General features: G+C 36.0%; 1 protein-coding gene across 3 annotated transcripts in view; it reads right to left on the bottom strand.

Annotated features, from left to right (window-relative positions):
• The window catches only part of rbms1b (RNA binding motif, single stranded interacting protein 1b), a 76952-nt gene that overhangs the window by 11976 nt on the left and 50617 nt on the right, over nucleotides 1–14359 (bottom strand). For all 3 annotated transcript variants that reach the window (XM_084121592.1, XM_084121593.1, XM_084121594.1), the window contains exons 5-10: nucleotides 10317–10474; nucleotides 8877–8956; nucleotides 7194–7309; nucleotides 3835–3884; nucleotides 2569–2656; nucleotides 1228–1278 (exon numbers count right to left, since the gene is read on the bottom strand). In XM_084121592.1, coding sequence (XP_083977718.1) covers nucleotides 1228–1278; nucleotides 2569–2656; nucleotides 3835–3884; nucleotides 7194–7309; nucleotides 8877–8956; nucleotides 10317–10474 — 543 coding nt within the window. The remainder of the gene's footprint in view (nucleotides 1–1227; nucleotides 1279–2568; nucleotides 2657–3834; nucleotides 3885–7193; nucleotides 7310–8876; nucleotides 8957–10316; nucleotides 10475–14359) is intronic.

Here is a 14359-nt window from a genome sequence, read left to right as displayed (position 1 = left end):
TGGAAATAATTGACAAAAATGTTTTCGTACGTTATTTACAGTAAGACATGACATATTCGTGACCGTCTGATGACTTATGATGTCCAACTGTGTTATTTTTAAAAGAATATGACGGTAATGCAAATTTGTAAGGTTATGAAACTTAAATCTGTTTAATTATTAATTGTTTAATTACTGGTTGTTCATATGACAACATACAGTTAAAGACATATCTGCAGCAGAGCTTTGACATATAAATGGTATTTTTATAAACAACAACATTTTTATTTTATTTTATTATAAATAAACTAAAACAAAATAAATAAAAATCATAAAATAGAAATAAATAGAAATTAAATATATAATAATTAAAAATGTAAAAATAAATTTAATGTAACTACAATAAGGTTTCATAGTTAACTACATTAGGTAATAAGCATTTCTAAAGCATTTATTAATCTGTTACGTTAATCTCAACATTTACTAATATTTGATTAAAATCAAAAGTTAACATTAGTTAAAGAACCTGAACAATAAACAGTTGTATTTACATTAGTTAATGCAAAGATGAACAAATACTGTAACGAATGTATTGCTCATTGTCAGTTAATACATGAAGTGGGAGAGAGGCCGCACTATGCTTAAATATATTTCTATTTGCACAGACGCGTTTCGGCGCGTGCCTTCTTCAGTGTGCCTGAAGAAGGCACGCGCCGAAACGCATCTGTGCAAATAAAAATATATTTAAGCATAGTGCGGCCTCTCTCCCACTTCATGTATTATAATTATCTAGGCCAGCACTCTTAAAGTTGACAAGTATACACACTGAGTGAAGCCTGCTCCTATCCACATTTACTCATTGTCAGTTAATGCATTAACTAACCTTAACTAATACAACTTTGTTGTGAAGTGTTACTAAAAAAGAAATAAAATAATATAAAATAATAAAATAAAATAAAAATAAAATAGGCTTAATAGGCCGTGCAGAAATATATATATATATTTTTTATAAATGGAAACTTATAAAACTCTGTTTGGATGAGCAATGCTGTCAAATATTGATGTGCCAGCCTACAGTTAGACTTATTAACTCTATTATTTGGCATAATCGATACATTGATGAGGTTTGCTGCTTTAGTGAGTCTGTTTAGACGTCGCCCACACTGTCTATGAGCAGTTCAAGTGTAATCTCACACACACACACTGTTGAAGACCAGCATGAACTGGACCGTGAGAGATCAGACTCACCGGATGCTGCATGATGTAGGGCTGATGGGTGACCCAGGATGGATTCTGGACCTGAACGATAAAAACACAGTCCCTTAAAGCGTTAGTTCACCCAAAAATGAAAATTCTGTCAGTAATTACTCTCCCTCATGTTGTTCCAACCCCGCAAGACTTTCGTTCATCTTCAGAACACTAATTAAGATATTTCTGATGAAATCTGAGAGCTGTCTCACTCCTCCATAGGCTTCTATGTAATCGATATCTGCCATCCCAGAAAAGTTAGTAAAGACATCGTTAAAATAGTCCAAGTGTCTACAGTGGCTCAACCTTAAGTTTATCAAGTGACGAGAATACTTTTTGTGTGCAAAAAAAAACCCAAAATGAGAAGAAGAATATTATTGGAGTGGAAGTCAACAAACCCGCCTAAAGCCTCAATGTGGTTTTGTGATCTAGTAATATCATACTTACAATTAGAGAAAATTAAATATTTAATGAAAGGATCTGTCCAAAAGACTTGGCAACCCATGATTACATATTTTGAGAAGATGAAGACTCTCCCACTTATTGATCAATGTTAAATATGATCACCAATTGGGGTTTTGTTTTATTATTATGTACAGACCACGAATATGTCAGAATATTGTATTATTGGCTATGTATGTGTGTATATATATATATATTTTTTTTAATTTAAATTATTATTGTTGTCTTAACTTTTATGTAATGTATGGTTAATTATTTCGGCGGAAAGGGTTATAATGGGGGGAAAGCTATAACTTTAATTGTATGAAGCTTCTTGTTAATGCTTTGAAAAAGTTTATAAATAAATTATTAAAAAAACAAAACAAAAAAACGACTTTATTAAACTATTCATTTTCTTCTGTGTGGCCCTTTCGTCAGAACGGAGGCTCACTATTGGCCAACGCTGGTCATGTGTGTGATGCCGGCCAATAGTGAGCCTCCGTTCTGACGTACGACCCAGAAGCGCTGCGGTGTTACACTCGTGAACTCACTCAGGGAAACACAGAAGAAAATGAATAGCTGAATAAAGTCGTTATTTTGGGGTTTTTGTGCGCACAAAAAGTATTCTCGTCGCTTGATAAACCTCAGGTTGAGCCACTGTAGACACTTGGACTATTTTAACGATGTCTTTACTAACTTTTCTGGGATGGCAGATATCGATTACATAGAAGCCTATGGAGGAGTGAGACAGCTCTCAGATTTCATCAAAAATATCTTAATTTGTGTTTCCGAAGATGAGCGAAAGTCTTACAGGGTTGGAACAACATGAGGGTGAGTAATTACTGACAGAATTTTCAGTTCTGTTTCAGTCTGTTTGATCTGAACTGGATATTATGTTACCTGGTATGTGGACACAGGTGAGATGTATGTAGACATGGGCGCCTGTGTGATCATTCTGTTTGTAATACTGTAGGCGGTCGGATAGAATCTGTAGAGAGATGAAAAGGACATATTTAAGCAATTATGTATGTGAGGCTGTGCAATATTGTGAATATAGTCTGATAGCACTGAATATGAGTATGCTGAGTTCTAAGATACCTTCTGTTATATACATATTTGTAAATATAATTCGTTCAAGTATTAACATGTATAAATATATAATACTTGACTATTTTACTCAACTAAAAACGTTCAAGCATTTGTAGTATGAACTGATGTGCATGCTCTCTACAGTGTGGTTATTGTTAACTAAAACAAAAATGTATTCATTGAAAATAACTCATTAACTGAAATAAGACTGAAATAAAAACATATATAAATATTAGATGAAAAATGTATTTACATTTTTGCTTTTTTTTTTTAACTGTGCCATGGCAACTATATTAAAAAAATAAATAATAATAATGATAATAATAATATTAATAATAGTATTGTTATTGTTAACTGAAACCAAAACTTATAAAGAGCATAAATAAGTATGAAATAAAGCGGATTTAAAATAATGAAATTAAGATTTTAAACCCAAAAACCTTGAAATGTTGCAATCAACTGAAATATAAGTTTACGTTAAAGAACTAAAATTACTAAAAGAGAGAGAGAGAGAAAAAAAAGAAAGCTAAATAGAATCAAAAACTAATAAACTAGAATTAAAATGAAAGCTGAAAATATAAAAATACAAGCTATTTAAAAATAATAATAATAAATACTACAATCCCTGGCAAAAAATTATGGAATCTCCAAATTTAGAGGATGTTCACTCAGATTTAGCAAACTAACAAATCACAGATATGACACAAAAAGGTTTTGTTCAATAACTTAACATTCTGGCTTCATGAAACATACCTCAAACAAATACACTTATTTATTTTTTGTTATTAATGGAATGTCTTTTCCCAGAGCAAGTAGAGGAAAAAAGTATGGAATTAATCAAATTAAAATTGAAAAAAAAAATAATAATAATTTTTATGTGGATTTGTTTGAGGTATGTTTCATAAAGCCAGAATGTTAAGCTATTTTTGTGTCATTTTTATGTTGTTTATTTGCTATAATCGGGGTGAAGATCCTCTAAGTGTGGTGATTACATTATTATTTCAGGGGTTGTACTGTATAATCCTCTACAAATACTACAGTAACACTGGTTCTTTCTGAACTCTTATTCTCTCATACCCATTTTGCATAGCAGCTGTGGTGGGGTCGTACGTGAGGGTCATGCCAGCCTATGAGAGAGAGAAATAAAACAATTATTACACTATTCAGTTCATAGCTGTTTTTGAAGTGTTAAAAAAGGAAAACAAAAAGTGTTGTCACTTTGTCATTGTGAATCATCCACTAAAATACACTGAGCAAAGCTGATGAAGAAAAGTGTTAAGCACAGATACAGACACTTGCTTTGATATTTTGTTACTTAAAAGCGTAATTTAAAAAAAAAAAAAAAAAAAAAAAAAAAAAAATCAATCAATCAATCCTTCTTCCAAAACGTGTTTTTGTCTTCACTGTGTCAAGTCTATTATAAGTGTTTATATTTTAGAGCAGGTGGGATGGTTTTCACGCAAAATTGCGTACATGTGTCACTCGCCCGTGTGTGTCTCATCATATCCGTTAATAGAGAAAAGTTGCTCCGGCTGCTTTGACATGTGTCTGGTGTGAGGTCAGAGGTTAGTTGAGTGTGTGTGTGTGTCTTGTGTGAGAGGTCAGAGGTTAGTTGAGTGTGTCTGTGTGTGTGTGTCACCCATTTTAAACTATTTATTTTCAAAGAAGTAAAGCTAATGGGTAAAGCTACAGTAACGTCTTTAGTTAGTCAGCTTGAGATCTAAACTGGTTATATCTCTTAAAGGGGTCGTCGGATGCCCGTTTTCCACAGGTTTGTATGATTCTTTAGGGTCTTCGTGTAAAGTTTGTAATATACTTTAGTTAAAATTCCTCAATGGTTGTGTAAAACAACACCATTTTTACCTCCTCAAAAACAGCTCTGTTCACAGCGACCCGTTTCAGTGCGTGTTTCGTTAAATGATAATGAGCAAAAATAAATTCAAATTTACTTTTAACCAATATCCACACAAAATACACTGTGGATTTCAAATCAGGGTCAGGGTTAGGTCACTTATGAGGGTAGATCTCAGTTAGGATGCTGTATTATAAGGCAGCTCCCTGTGTAGGAAGCTCACTAGGATTTAGAACAGAGCGTGAGCGTCATGATGGGCAATATCAAGTGACTCAGCAGTTTACACACACTCACAGACACACACATACACACACACACACACACACACAGTATCACTTGTGTGGCTCACGTAATATATGACTGTATTAGAGTATCTTGTGTAAACACACACACCGCCACATGACCAGCGTTGTGTAACATCTCTGCTGTCCGTGTGTTTGCTAACCAGGTGATATATGGCTGTAAAAAGTGATCCGGACATTAAATATGCTAATACGGGACAGTCCGTCAGCGCTCGTGGGCGGAGCATGAGCAATGTGACATCATATTGCTCAGAAAATCCAAACGGCTTGATTATTGAGAGTGTGTAGGCTTTTTAAGGATAAAAAAAGGAGTGAATGGATTTTTTTCATTGTATGGTGGTTGTGTGGAAAGACACGTTTATATGCAAACGCCATATAAAAGTGGATTTTGCATCTGATGACCCCTTTAAGCCTAGTAACAGTAGGATAATCATATTCATCCTCACAGTCACGCAGAGCCGAAGCACAACCAAAACAATCTTCTTCCTCAAACTGCATGCTTTTTTTTTTTACCGCTATTGGGCCAAAAGTTCCTTTAATGCAATAATTATATGATGTCACTGAGTGTGGCTTAAGTGTTCAAATGCTTGATGGGGCCACCGTACTTGTTATACAGTAGTTGCTGACAAATAACTTAAAACTGAAAATAAATGACGCCACTACTTTCCCCTCAAATTTGCAGCCAAATATTTTATGTATGTATGCATGTATGTATGTATGTATGTATGTATATGTATATACACACACACATATATATATATATCTCACTGGTTCAACTGCTTCTATTGTTCTCCTTATTTGTAAGTGGCTTTGGACAAAAGCGTCTCCTAAATGATTAAATGTAAATGTAATGTAAATGTAAACCCATAAAATTGGTTTAAGGAAATGATCTGGCGTGACAGGAAACCCATTGTGCTGTAATTACATGCTGTCCACGACCTTCTCTGTGCGAGGCTTGCACATGATAAGCAGAAAAAAATGAAAATGTTCAAAGAAATTTTTATTAGAAAAACCACAGCATCGACTCAATTAAGAACATTTGTGATGTGATGTAATACATTTTCCTCCTGATTTTCTTTTTTAATGGCCATGTGACACTGAACACTGACTACAGGCACGTGTCTCGCTCTGCTCCGTAACCTAGTGAGCTGACTACACAGGCAGCATTTTAAGGCATCATATGTGTTAAAAGTCTGCAAAGGCGCTTTGTTTGACCAAAGGCAATCCCAGAATGCAGTGCGACAAAATCACTGTAAGATGGATTTAAAGCAAAAGAAATGCTGATTATATGAATACAATTAGTTAAATACTGAAGAGATTTGTAAAATAAATAAATAAATGAAATAATACATGAAATAAAATAGATTATTATACTAATACTAGTGTGAAGAAACAAACGAACCAACGAAAGAAAGATTTTATAAACAGACTAGTTAATTCTATTTAGATGAACAATGTTGTAAAATAATGATGAATTCAAATCAAAGAATGCATTGCGACAAAACAACTTCAATATAGCATGTAAAGAAAAAGAAACGTTAATTACAAATATGATTAATTAAATCCCGAAGATAATTGATCAAAATAAAATAAGACATACAATAATAAAATAACATAAAAAAGTGAAGAAAAAAAATCTATTTGGATGAGGAATATTGTAAAATATTGATAAATACAAATCTCAGAATGCATTGTGTTGTGTCAAAGCAAGAAAAATGTTGATTATAAATATGATTAATTCAATCTCAAAGAGTACTGATCAAAATAAAAATAAAATAAATAAAAAACCTAAATATGATTAATAAAATCCTGAAGTGTATTGATAATATAAGATTTTTTTATATTTTTTTTTACAATTTTTATCAAATTTACTTTTAACCAATATCCACATACACTGTGGATTTCAAATCAGGGTCAGGTCACTTATGAGGGTAGATCTCAGTTAGGATGCTGTATTATAAGGCAGCTCCCTGTGTAGGAAGCTCACTAGGGTTTAGAACAGAGCGTGAGCGTCATGATGGGCAATATCAAGTGACTCAGCAGTTTACACACACACACACATACAAACACATACACACACACACACACACTCTCAGTATCACTTGTGTGGCATAGTCGTAATATATGACTGTATTAGAGTAGCTTGTGTAAACACACACACACCCACATGACCAGCGTTGTGTAACATCTCTGCTGTCCGTGTGTTTGCTAACAAGCGGTGACAGGTGATGTATGGCCGCTAAGAGTGATCCGGACACCGAGAGCAAAAGAGCAATACTCACGAGTCTGCTGTCCCCGTCTCTGGCCCAGGCCCGTCCGTTCTGCACATATTTATTTTGACTCTGACGCTTCTTCTGGCCTCCGTCCGCAAACTTGCACAGCAAGGGTTCTGACGGCGCTGCAGAGAGACACGGAGGAGGTGCATGAACTCTCAGCGTGATGCTCATAACACTCATAACACTCATAACACCACCAAAACCATCATAGTGTGACAGCAGACATGGCTCCAGCACTAGAGATTTTGTTCGGTAAGTACATTAAACACAGAGTTAAAATACAGAGCAGGACAAGATATCATTTAGATTTTTTTGTAGATTAAATTAAGATTCATCATCTAGCACTTAAAATTAAAGCGATAACTTAGATTATGGAAATGATAGATATCCAGGGAATGCATGAACTGATAAAATGCATACCTTGAGTGCAATGCAAGTTGCTTTGGATAGAAACGTCTGCCAAATGCATAAATTTAAATGTATAACTAGTTTATGGAAAAGATGAAACCCTTTTAAAGAGTGCTTTCCCTTTAAAAATGCATTTCATGTTATTTGCTTAAAGCATTACACACACTCTTAAAGGAAAAACGCTTTAGTTAGTCATTTTCCTTTTTAAACAAATCAAGGTTACGTTTTACATTAACTTATATTTACATTTATTCAGTGGCTTACAAATTTTGACCAGCCATAGTAAGAAAATAATTACTGCATCAGACAGAATTGCACTATTTGTGCATCCTTAAGTCCTGACATACGTATGAATATCATGTTTTATGATTATGGAAGTAAAATGGGTCGCAACACGGTGTGACTTGAAGTTGCTCTAGCTGTAAAAAACTAAACCTTGTGCCTAATAACCAACATCCTCGTCTTGACTTAACCCACTATATACATATTTTCAGCATCTATGATTCATTGTTGCAGATGTAATGCATAAATTGCATAGCAAAATCTCTACCAGTTACACACCGCCGATTTCCGTCTTAAAGCCTCTGAGGCTTCCTGGCTCCATCCACAATGACTTTCCCACAATGCTTTGAGAACAGGCATCTAATGTGGAAGCTGTCTTCGTATAATCCCCTTCCTTCCTTTCTGACATGGTCAGTGGAGACTATTTCAGTCTAATAATCCAATTAAAATGCTTAGAGAGGCCACGCAAGGCCGAGATTCCACTCAAAAGAAAAATTAGCACACATTGCATTCACTTGAGCCCCGAACGAACCTCCACGGATCAAATAAGCTCTCACTCGCAGCATTATGAACATCTAGCTCCACCCAGCTTTGTAGGTTTTCAGTGTTTCGTGCAGCGAGTCTGAATCTACATTCGTGCGAAAGCCGTTTGGTATGGCTGAATGGTTGCGCCACATGCCCGAAAGCCTGTTTCCATTTAGACCCCATCCGAGGAGAATCATTACCAGAGAATGAATGAATGTTCTCGAACAGAGCCGCGCTGTGCTTTTATGCACAAACAAATAGAGATAAAACAAACATTACGGGAGAAGTTCACCCAAAAATGATAATCTGTCCTAATTATATGGGGGAAAAAAGAGGTAAGGATATTCTTTTGAGGAAGAAAAGGATTTGGAAACAGTGTGAGGGTGAGCAAACAATGATAGCATTTTCATTTCTTCGTGAACTATTCGTTTAAAGTAAACGTGAAGCACGCGTAATGCACAGACACACACTTACCCATAACTCCAGCTGGTGTTTTCAGAAACTTCCCATTGAAGTGAGAGATGACAGCTTCACATTTCTCTGTTGACTCCATCCTAGAAACACATATTATCGGTTTATAGGTTTACACATTTGAGTATCAAACATCATTCCCATCATCTGCACCGGCTGTCAATGTTGAGAAATGTGTTATAGTCAAATGAAAAGTCATATGAAGCATAGCTAGGGCTTTTTACAATATATAAAATAAACTAAGATCACGCTATTTTGAATGCACTATAAATGCATGGATGGTTATTAGACTCGCCTTCCTTTTCTTGTTCAGACAAAGAGGTTATAATAACAGCATCTCTCATTTAAACTTCATTGATTTGGTAAGATTGATTCATTTCAGTGAATCACTTCAAACTGTTTATTTTAATGAATCAATTTAAACCTCTGATTCAATGATTCATGCGTGCCATCACTCAAAAATTTTCAAAGAACCAGTGTTGTTATGGTAAATTAAAACTAAAACTTAAATTAAACCATATTAAAAAAGCAGTTTTGTTACTTGAAATAAAATAAACATTAACTGAAATAAAATAAAATGTAAAAAACTTATTTTATTGCAGCTAGCTTCCAAGGCAATATTTCTCATTTTAATTTAGTTTAACTTGATGTACTAAAATAACTAAAACTACAATAAAAACATTAATAAAAACTATATAGACATAAATAATAAATAAAAAACACACAACAAAATGACTAAAACTTTAACTAAAAATATATTTTAAAATATTAATAAAAACTGTAATAGTATCTTAATGATACTAAAATAACTCTCTGCGTGGCATTTTTATGTATAAAATGTATTTAAAAGTATGCAGTTAAAAATATATATTTAAATATTGCTGTTTATTTTTATATTTTGTCATATTTGAGCATGTAAATGTAATCAATTTCAGAACAAAAGTAAAGATTTGTATTGAATATCATCAAAAGTGGGTAGAAATTGAGATTTTCATAAACATTTGGATATGTGGAGCTATGAAAACCAACATGACAGAAGGTTTGTGTTAACATTAAAAACTATTGTCATTATTTATATCGTTGTTATTAAAAAAGTTGCTTCTCTGATTAAATCAACCCGTTCAGATTACTTTTTCACTCTTTTTCACACTTAGTACAAGTTTTTACTTGCACCGTGTGAGTTCAGAGAGTTCAGTTCCCTGGCTTTGCCCTGCTGATATGTCATATATACACAGATATATTTTAAAGCAACTGACTGGCACTAAGAATCATGGGAGGGTCTGAGGTGTTTGTGTTGTGGTGGGCAGAAAGCCAGGGGCTTTCCAGGACGTCTGAATCCCGTGCGCTGATCGACGCCACCATGATCGGGGAATTCACAAAGAATGATAGCGTGACAACAGGAGCTGATATGGTGATTTGGGCTCAGATATGAGGAACCCTCACCTGGCGAATCCGACCCCTCGGCTGGCCCCGTTGCTGTCCCGTAGGATGCGTGTGGAGACGACCTGTCCGAAAGACTTCAGCATGGCCTCTAACTCCTGCTCATCCATGGTCAGCGGCAGGTTGGAGATGTACAGGTTAGTGGGGTCCTGCTCTTGTTGCTGTTGGGAATGTAACGGAGAGAAAAAGAGACAAAAACTGTGAAACTTTTGCCATTTTATTTGTTATCCGTCACTGATCATCAGAGGTGGGTAGTAACTTGGATTACATAATCAGATTAATCCAAAAATGTAAGTACTTGTAATTAAATTATATTTTAAAATACTCATAAACAGACATATTATTCATTCAATAATTTATTGGTAGTATGATGTCGGGTACTGGTCATATGGCATGCAAAAAAAAATTCTGAATTTGAATATATACTGTATCTCTCTCTCTCTCTCTCTCTCTCTATCTATCTATCTCTCTCTCAGTATATATATATATATATATATATATATATATATATACACTATCTATCTATCTATCTATCTGTATATATATTACCTATCTATCTGTATATATATTATCTATCTATCTATCTATCTCTCTCTCTCTCTCTATCTATCTCTCTCAGTATATATATATATATTATCTATCTATCTATCTATCTCTCTCTCTCTCAATATATATATATATTGTATACACACACACACAATACAATGTTCATTTATATAGCACATTTAAAAACAACTGAAGTTGACCAAAGTGCTGCATAAAAAAGGAATAAAAAAAAGAACACAGCAATAATCACATACAGACAGTAAAACACCAAAATCACCAGCTATAAAAATGGGTAAAAAATTCATAGAAGCAGAGAATAAATGAAAATTAAACGGCAAAGAAAATCAATGTTTTAAGAGAAGATTTAAAAATGCATATACATTTTGGGCAGTTCTAATGTAAGCCGGGAGACTGTTCCATAATTTAGGTCCAACAACCGAAAAAGCTCTATTTTGCTCCTGGGAACATAAAGTCATTCAGAATCACCTGATCTAAGTGATCGCGACTGTGTGTACGGGTGCAGAGAGGTATTGTGGTGCCTGATTCCGAAGGGAGTTAAACAGAAATAATAGACTTTTAAAATCAATTCTATATTAAACTGGAAGCCAATGAAGTGAAATCAAGATCGGTGTAATATGCTCACATATACGCTTCCCCTTGAGAAGTCGGGCCGCCGCGTTTTGAACTAACTGTAAATGTGAGATGGATGACTAGGGAACACCGACGCACAGTGAGAAGCAATAATTCAACCGAGACGTTACAAAGGCATGCACAACTGTGTCAAACTCATTTAAAAGACAAGAATGGCTTAACCTCAGTTAAAATACAAAGATGATAAAAACAAGATTTAACCACAGCACTTTTCTGCTTATCAAATTTAAGGCTGTTGTCAAACAATACACCCAGATTCCTAACACATGTACGGTGACAGGGAATCAAGATCAAAGTCATGAACACTGCGTTCATTCGAGGCAAAAAGGATAATTTCAGACTTACTCTTATCTAATTTTGAGCTTTAACTCACCCAAACAGTCTAAAATTGGCTTTAAGACATGCTTATACTCACGCTTTAAAGGCAGATACATTCGGGTGTCGTCCACATAAAGGTGAAAGGACACTCCATAGCTGTTTGAAATGGATCCCAAAGGAAGCATATAAAGAGAAAATAATATAGGGCCGAGAACTGAGCCCTGACGAACACCAGGAGCCCTATTTTAACGATCCAAGCACATGGTCTAAAGCGCAGGGCACAAGTTCACATAGGTCGTGTCCAAATCCACTTTTGCTAGTTTAACGACGGGAGAAATGGTCAGCGCTCCCGGCGCATGGTCTAAAGGGTTGCCCCTATTCTCTTAATGAGTAATGGGTGTGTTTTGAGTTTTACGTGCAAAAAAAACAATCAGAGTCTCATCTCCCATTCCCTTTAAATGCCAGTTGCGCTCGCGCCATGGCGGATTCGCTATTTACATGACGGATTTTGATAGTGGAAAGACCGAAGCCGTCTCCAGAGCTCAAACGGATCTGCTCGTGCGTGAGGTAAAAGTGCGCAAACAGATCATCTACGGGACAAGCCGGATTCCACCATATCTTTATGTACACAATAATAATCTTTAACATTGTAGTCCTTTTATTTTTAATATTTGGCATGTTTGTGTGCTGCTGTGCATCCCAGTGTGTGTATTAAGCAGAGTGTATGCGCATTGTGGACCCGCCTATAGGCGCACATTACTAACGCGCTCTTTAAATAACAAAAAATCTATATATATTGCGCCATTGACTTTAGACCAGGTTTCAGTTGGTCAATGGTGGGTGAATTTAGGGTGAACTATCCCTTTAAGGTTTAATAGTCACACCTGAGTTAAACACACCTGTAAAAACAGAGGCCCTCAGATCTTATCATTTATTTCAATTCACACACTGCCAGAGCTCCGTCACAGTATATACACACTTTATCAGTTAACGGACGAACACCTGGAGATCTGACAACAGAAATCACTGAGCATCCACACTTGCCATTCAATAATCGCCCTATTCATAAACCTAGTGAGCTGCCTACATAGATGTCTTCTTAAAGGGATACTTCACCGATTAGCATTAAGCTTTGTATCAGTAGAAACCTGGTAGTATTTTTGGGTAACCGTGCTTCCCTCCCTCATGTCCCCCTGAGACGAGAGATTTCTGTATTGTGTGTCTGGAAAAAAACCTCCGATGACGCAAATATCGTAATTTATCGTCATCAGAGGCTTTTCTGTCCAGAGGCGAGAGACTCCAGCCAGTAGGAGGAGCTCGTTCCGCATGTCTTCAACCCGCCCATAGGGGGATCTCACGATAAAACGCCGTCTTTTCAGTTTCCAGTCGACTAGTAGCCTAGCTGCATCATTTCTTCCGACACTGCCCTCTGTAACCGGTAGGCGTGGCTTGGGAGTGTCCTCGTAGGGCAGCGAAGCAAGTGCATTCTGGGAGTTGTTGTCTTTCATCCACATGAGCCAAAAATACATTTTCTGGCTTTTCTCAGTCTAGAAGGCACCAAATTCTAAAATAATTTCACATTTCTACTACATAAATGACCTAATTTAAATACACATTCATCTTTCCAGCGGTGAAATATCCCTTTAAGGCCGGGAGACACCAAGCTGACTGTCGGCCGATGGACAATGCTGTTTTTGAATGTCGGATGGCTTAGCTTTAGTCGTATCCCGTCGGGCTTATTTGGGCCAATTTAGCATGTTGAATCGGCGTCGGGCTGTCCGTGAGAGAGAGCTCTGATTGGCTGTTCAGCTTAGCGAACGAGTCAGTGCACGAGAATAAGAGCAAAAGTGATGAAAGCGAGCAAAGAAGTCGGCACAGACAGAAGGCTTTTCTAATTTTACATTATCTGACCTGAGCATTCGAATGCGTGAATATTTTCATAATAACACGAGCTGACTGGAACGAAGAAAATGATCAGCGTGATTGATATTCAAAATGGTAAGCAAGCGCTGCTTTGTTTACGGTGTGTATATCTGCAGTTCTAGTTTCGGTTTCCCTTTTTGAATGACGAAAATGGACTCTTGATACGCTAGTTCTTTGGCGCGGCTTGGTGTGTCCCGGGCTTTAAACTTCCTAACAATCTCAAAGCAACAAGCAGTTCGTCTGCCTAGACTTTTAGAGCAAAATATATAATATAATCACAGCCAATCAGAATTAGATTTTTAATATACTGTTATGTAGAACAAGAATGTGGACAAATAGAATTTGACTGTGGGCGGAGCTACCCCTTGCATGTGGGCGGAGCTACCCCTTGCATGTGGGCGGAGCTACTCAGTGCAACACGGACCAATAGAATCCAAGTAACCAATATCATTTCCTGTCAATCGTCATTGGTTGGGGCTGGTTATATACTGTACATATATATATATATATGTACATACATGCTTCATATCTCGGGGAAACTTGTATCTCTGCAAAGGATACATGCAATGCTGCCTACGTTTTGGAAGGCTTTGTGTCGATGCCTTAAC

This window comes from Abramis brama (assembly GCF_963993115.1).
Source record: "Abramis brama genome assembly, chromosome: 8".
NCBI classification, from domain to species: Eukaryota; Metazoa; Chordata; class Actinopteri; order Cypriniformes; family Leuciscidae; genus Abramis; species Abramis brama.
This window is presented reverse-complemented; position numbering and strand designations above follow the sequence as displayed.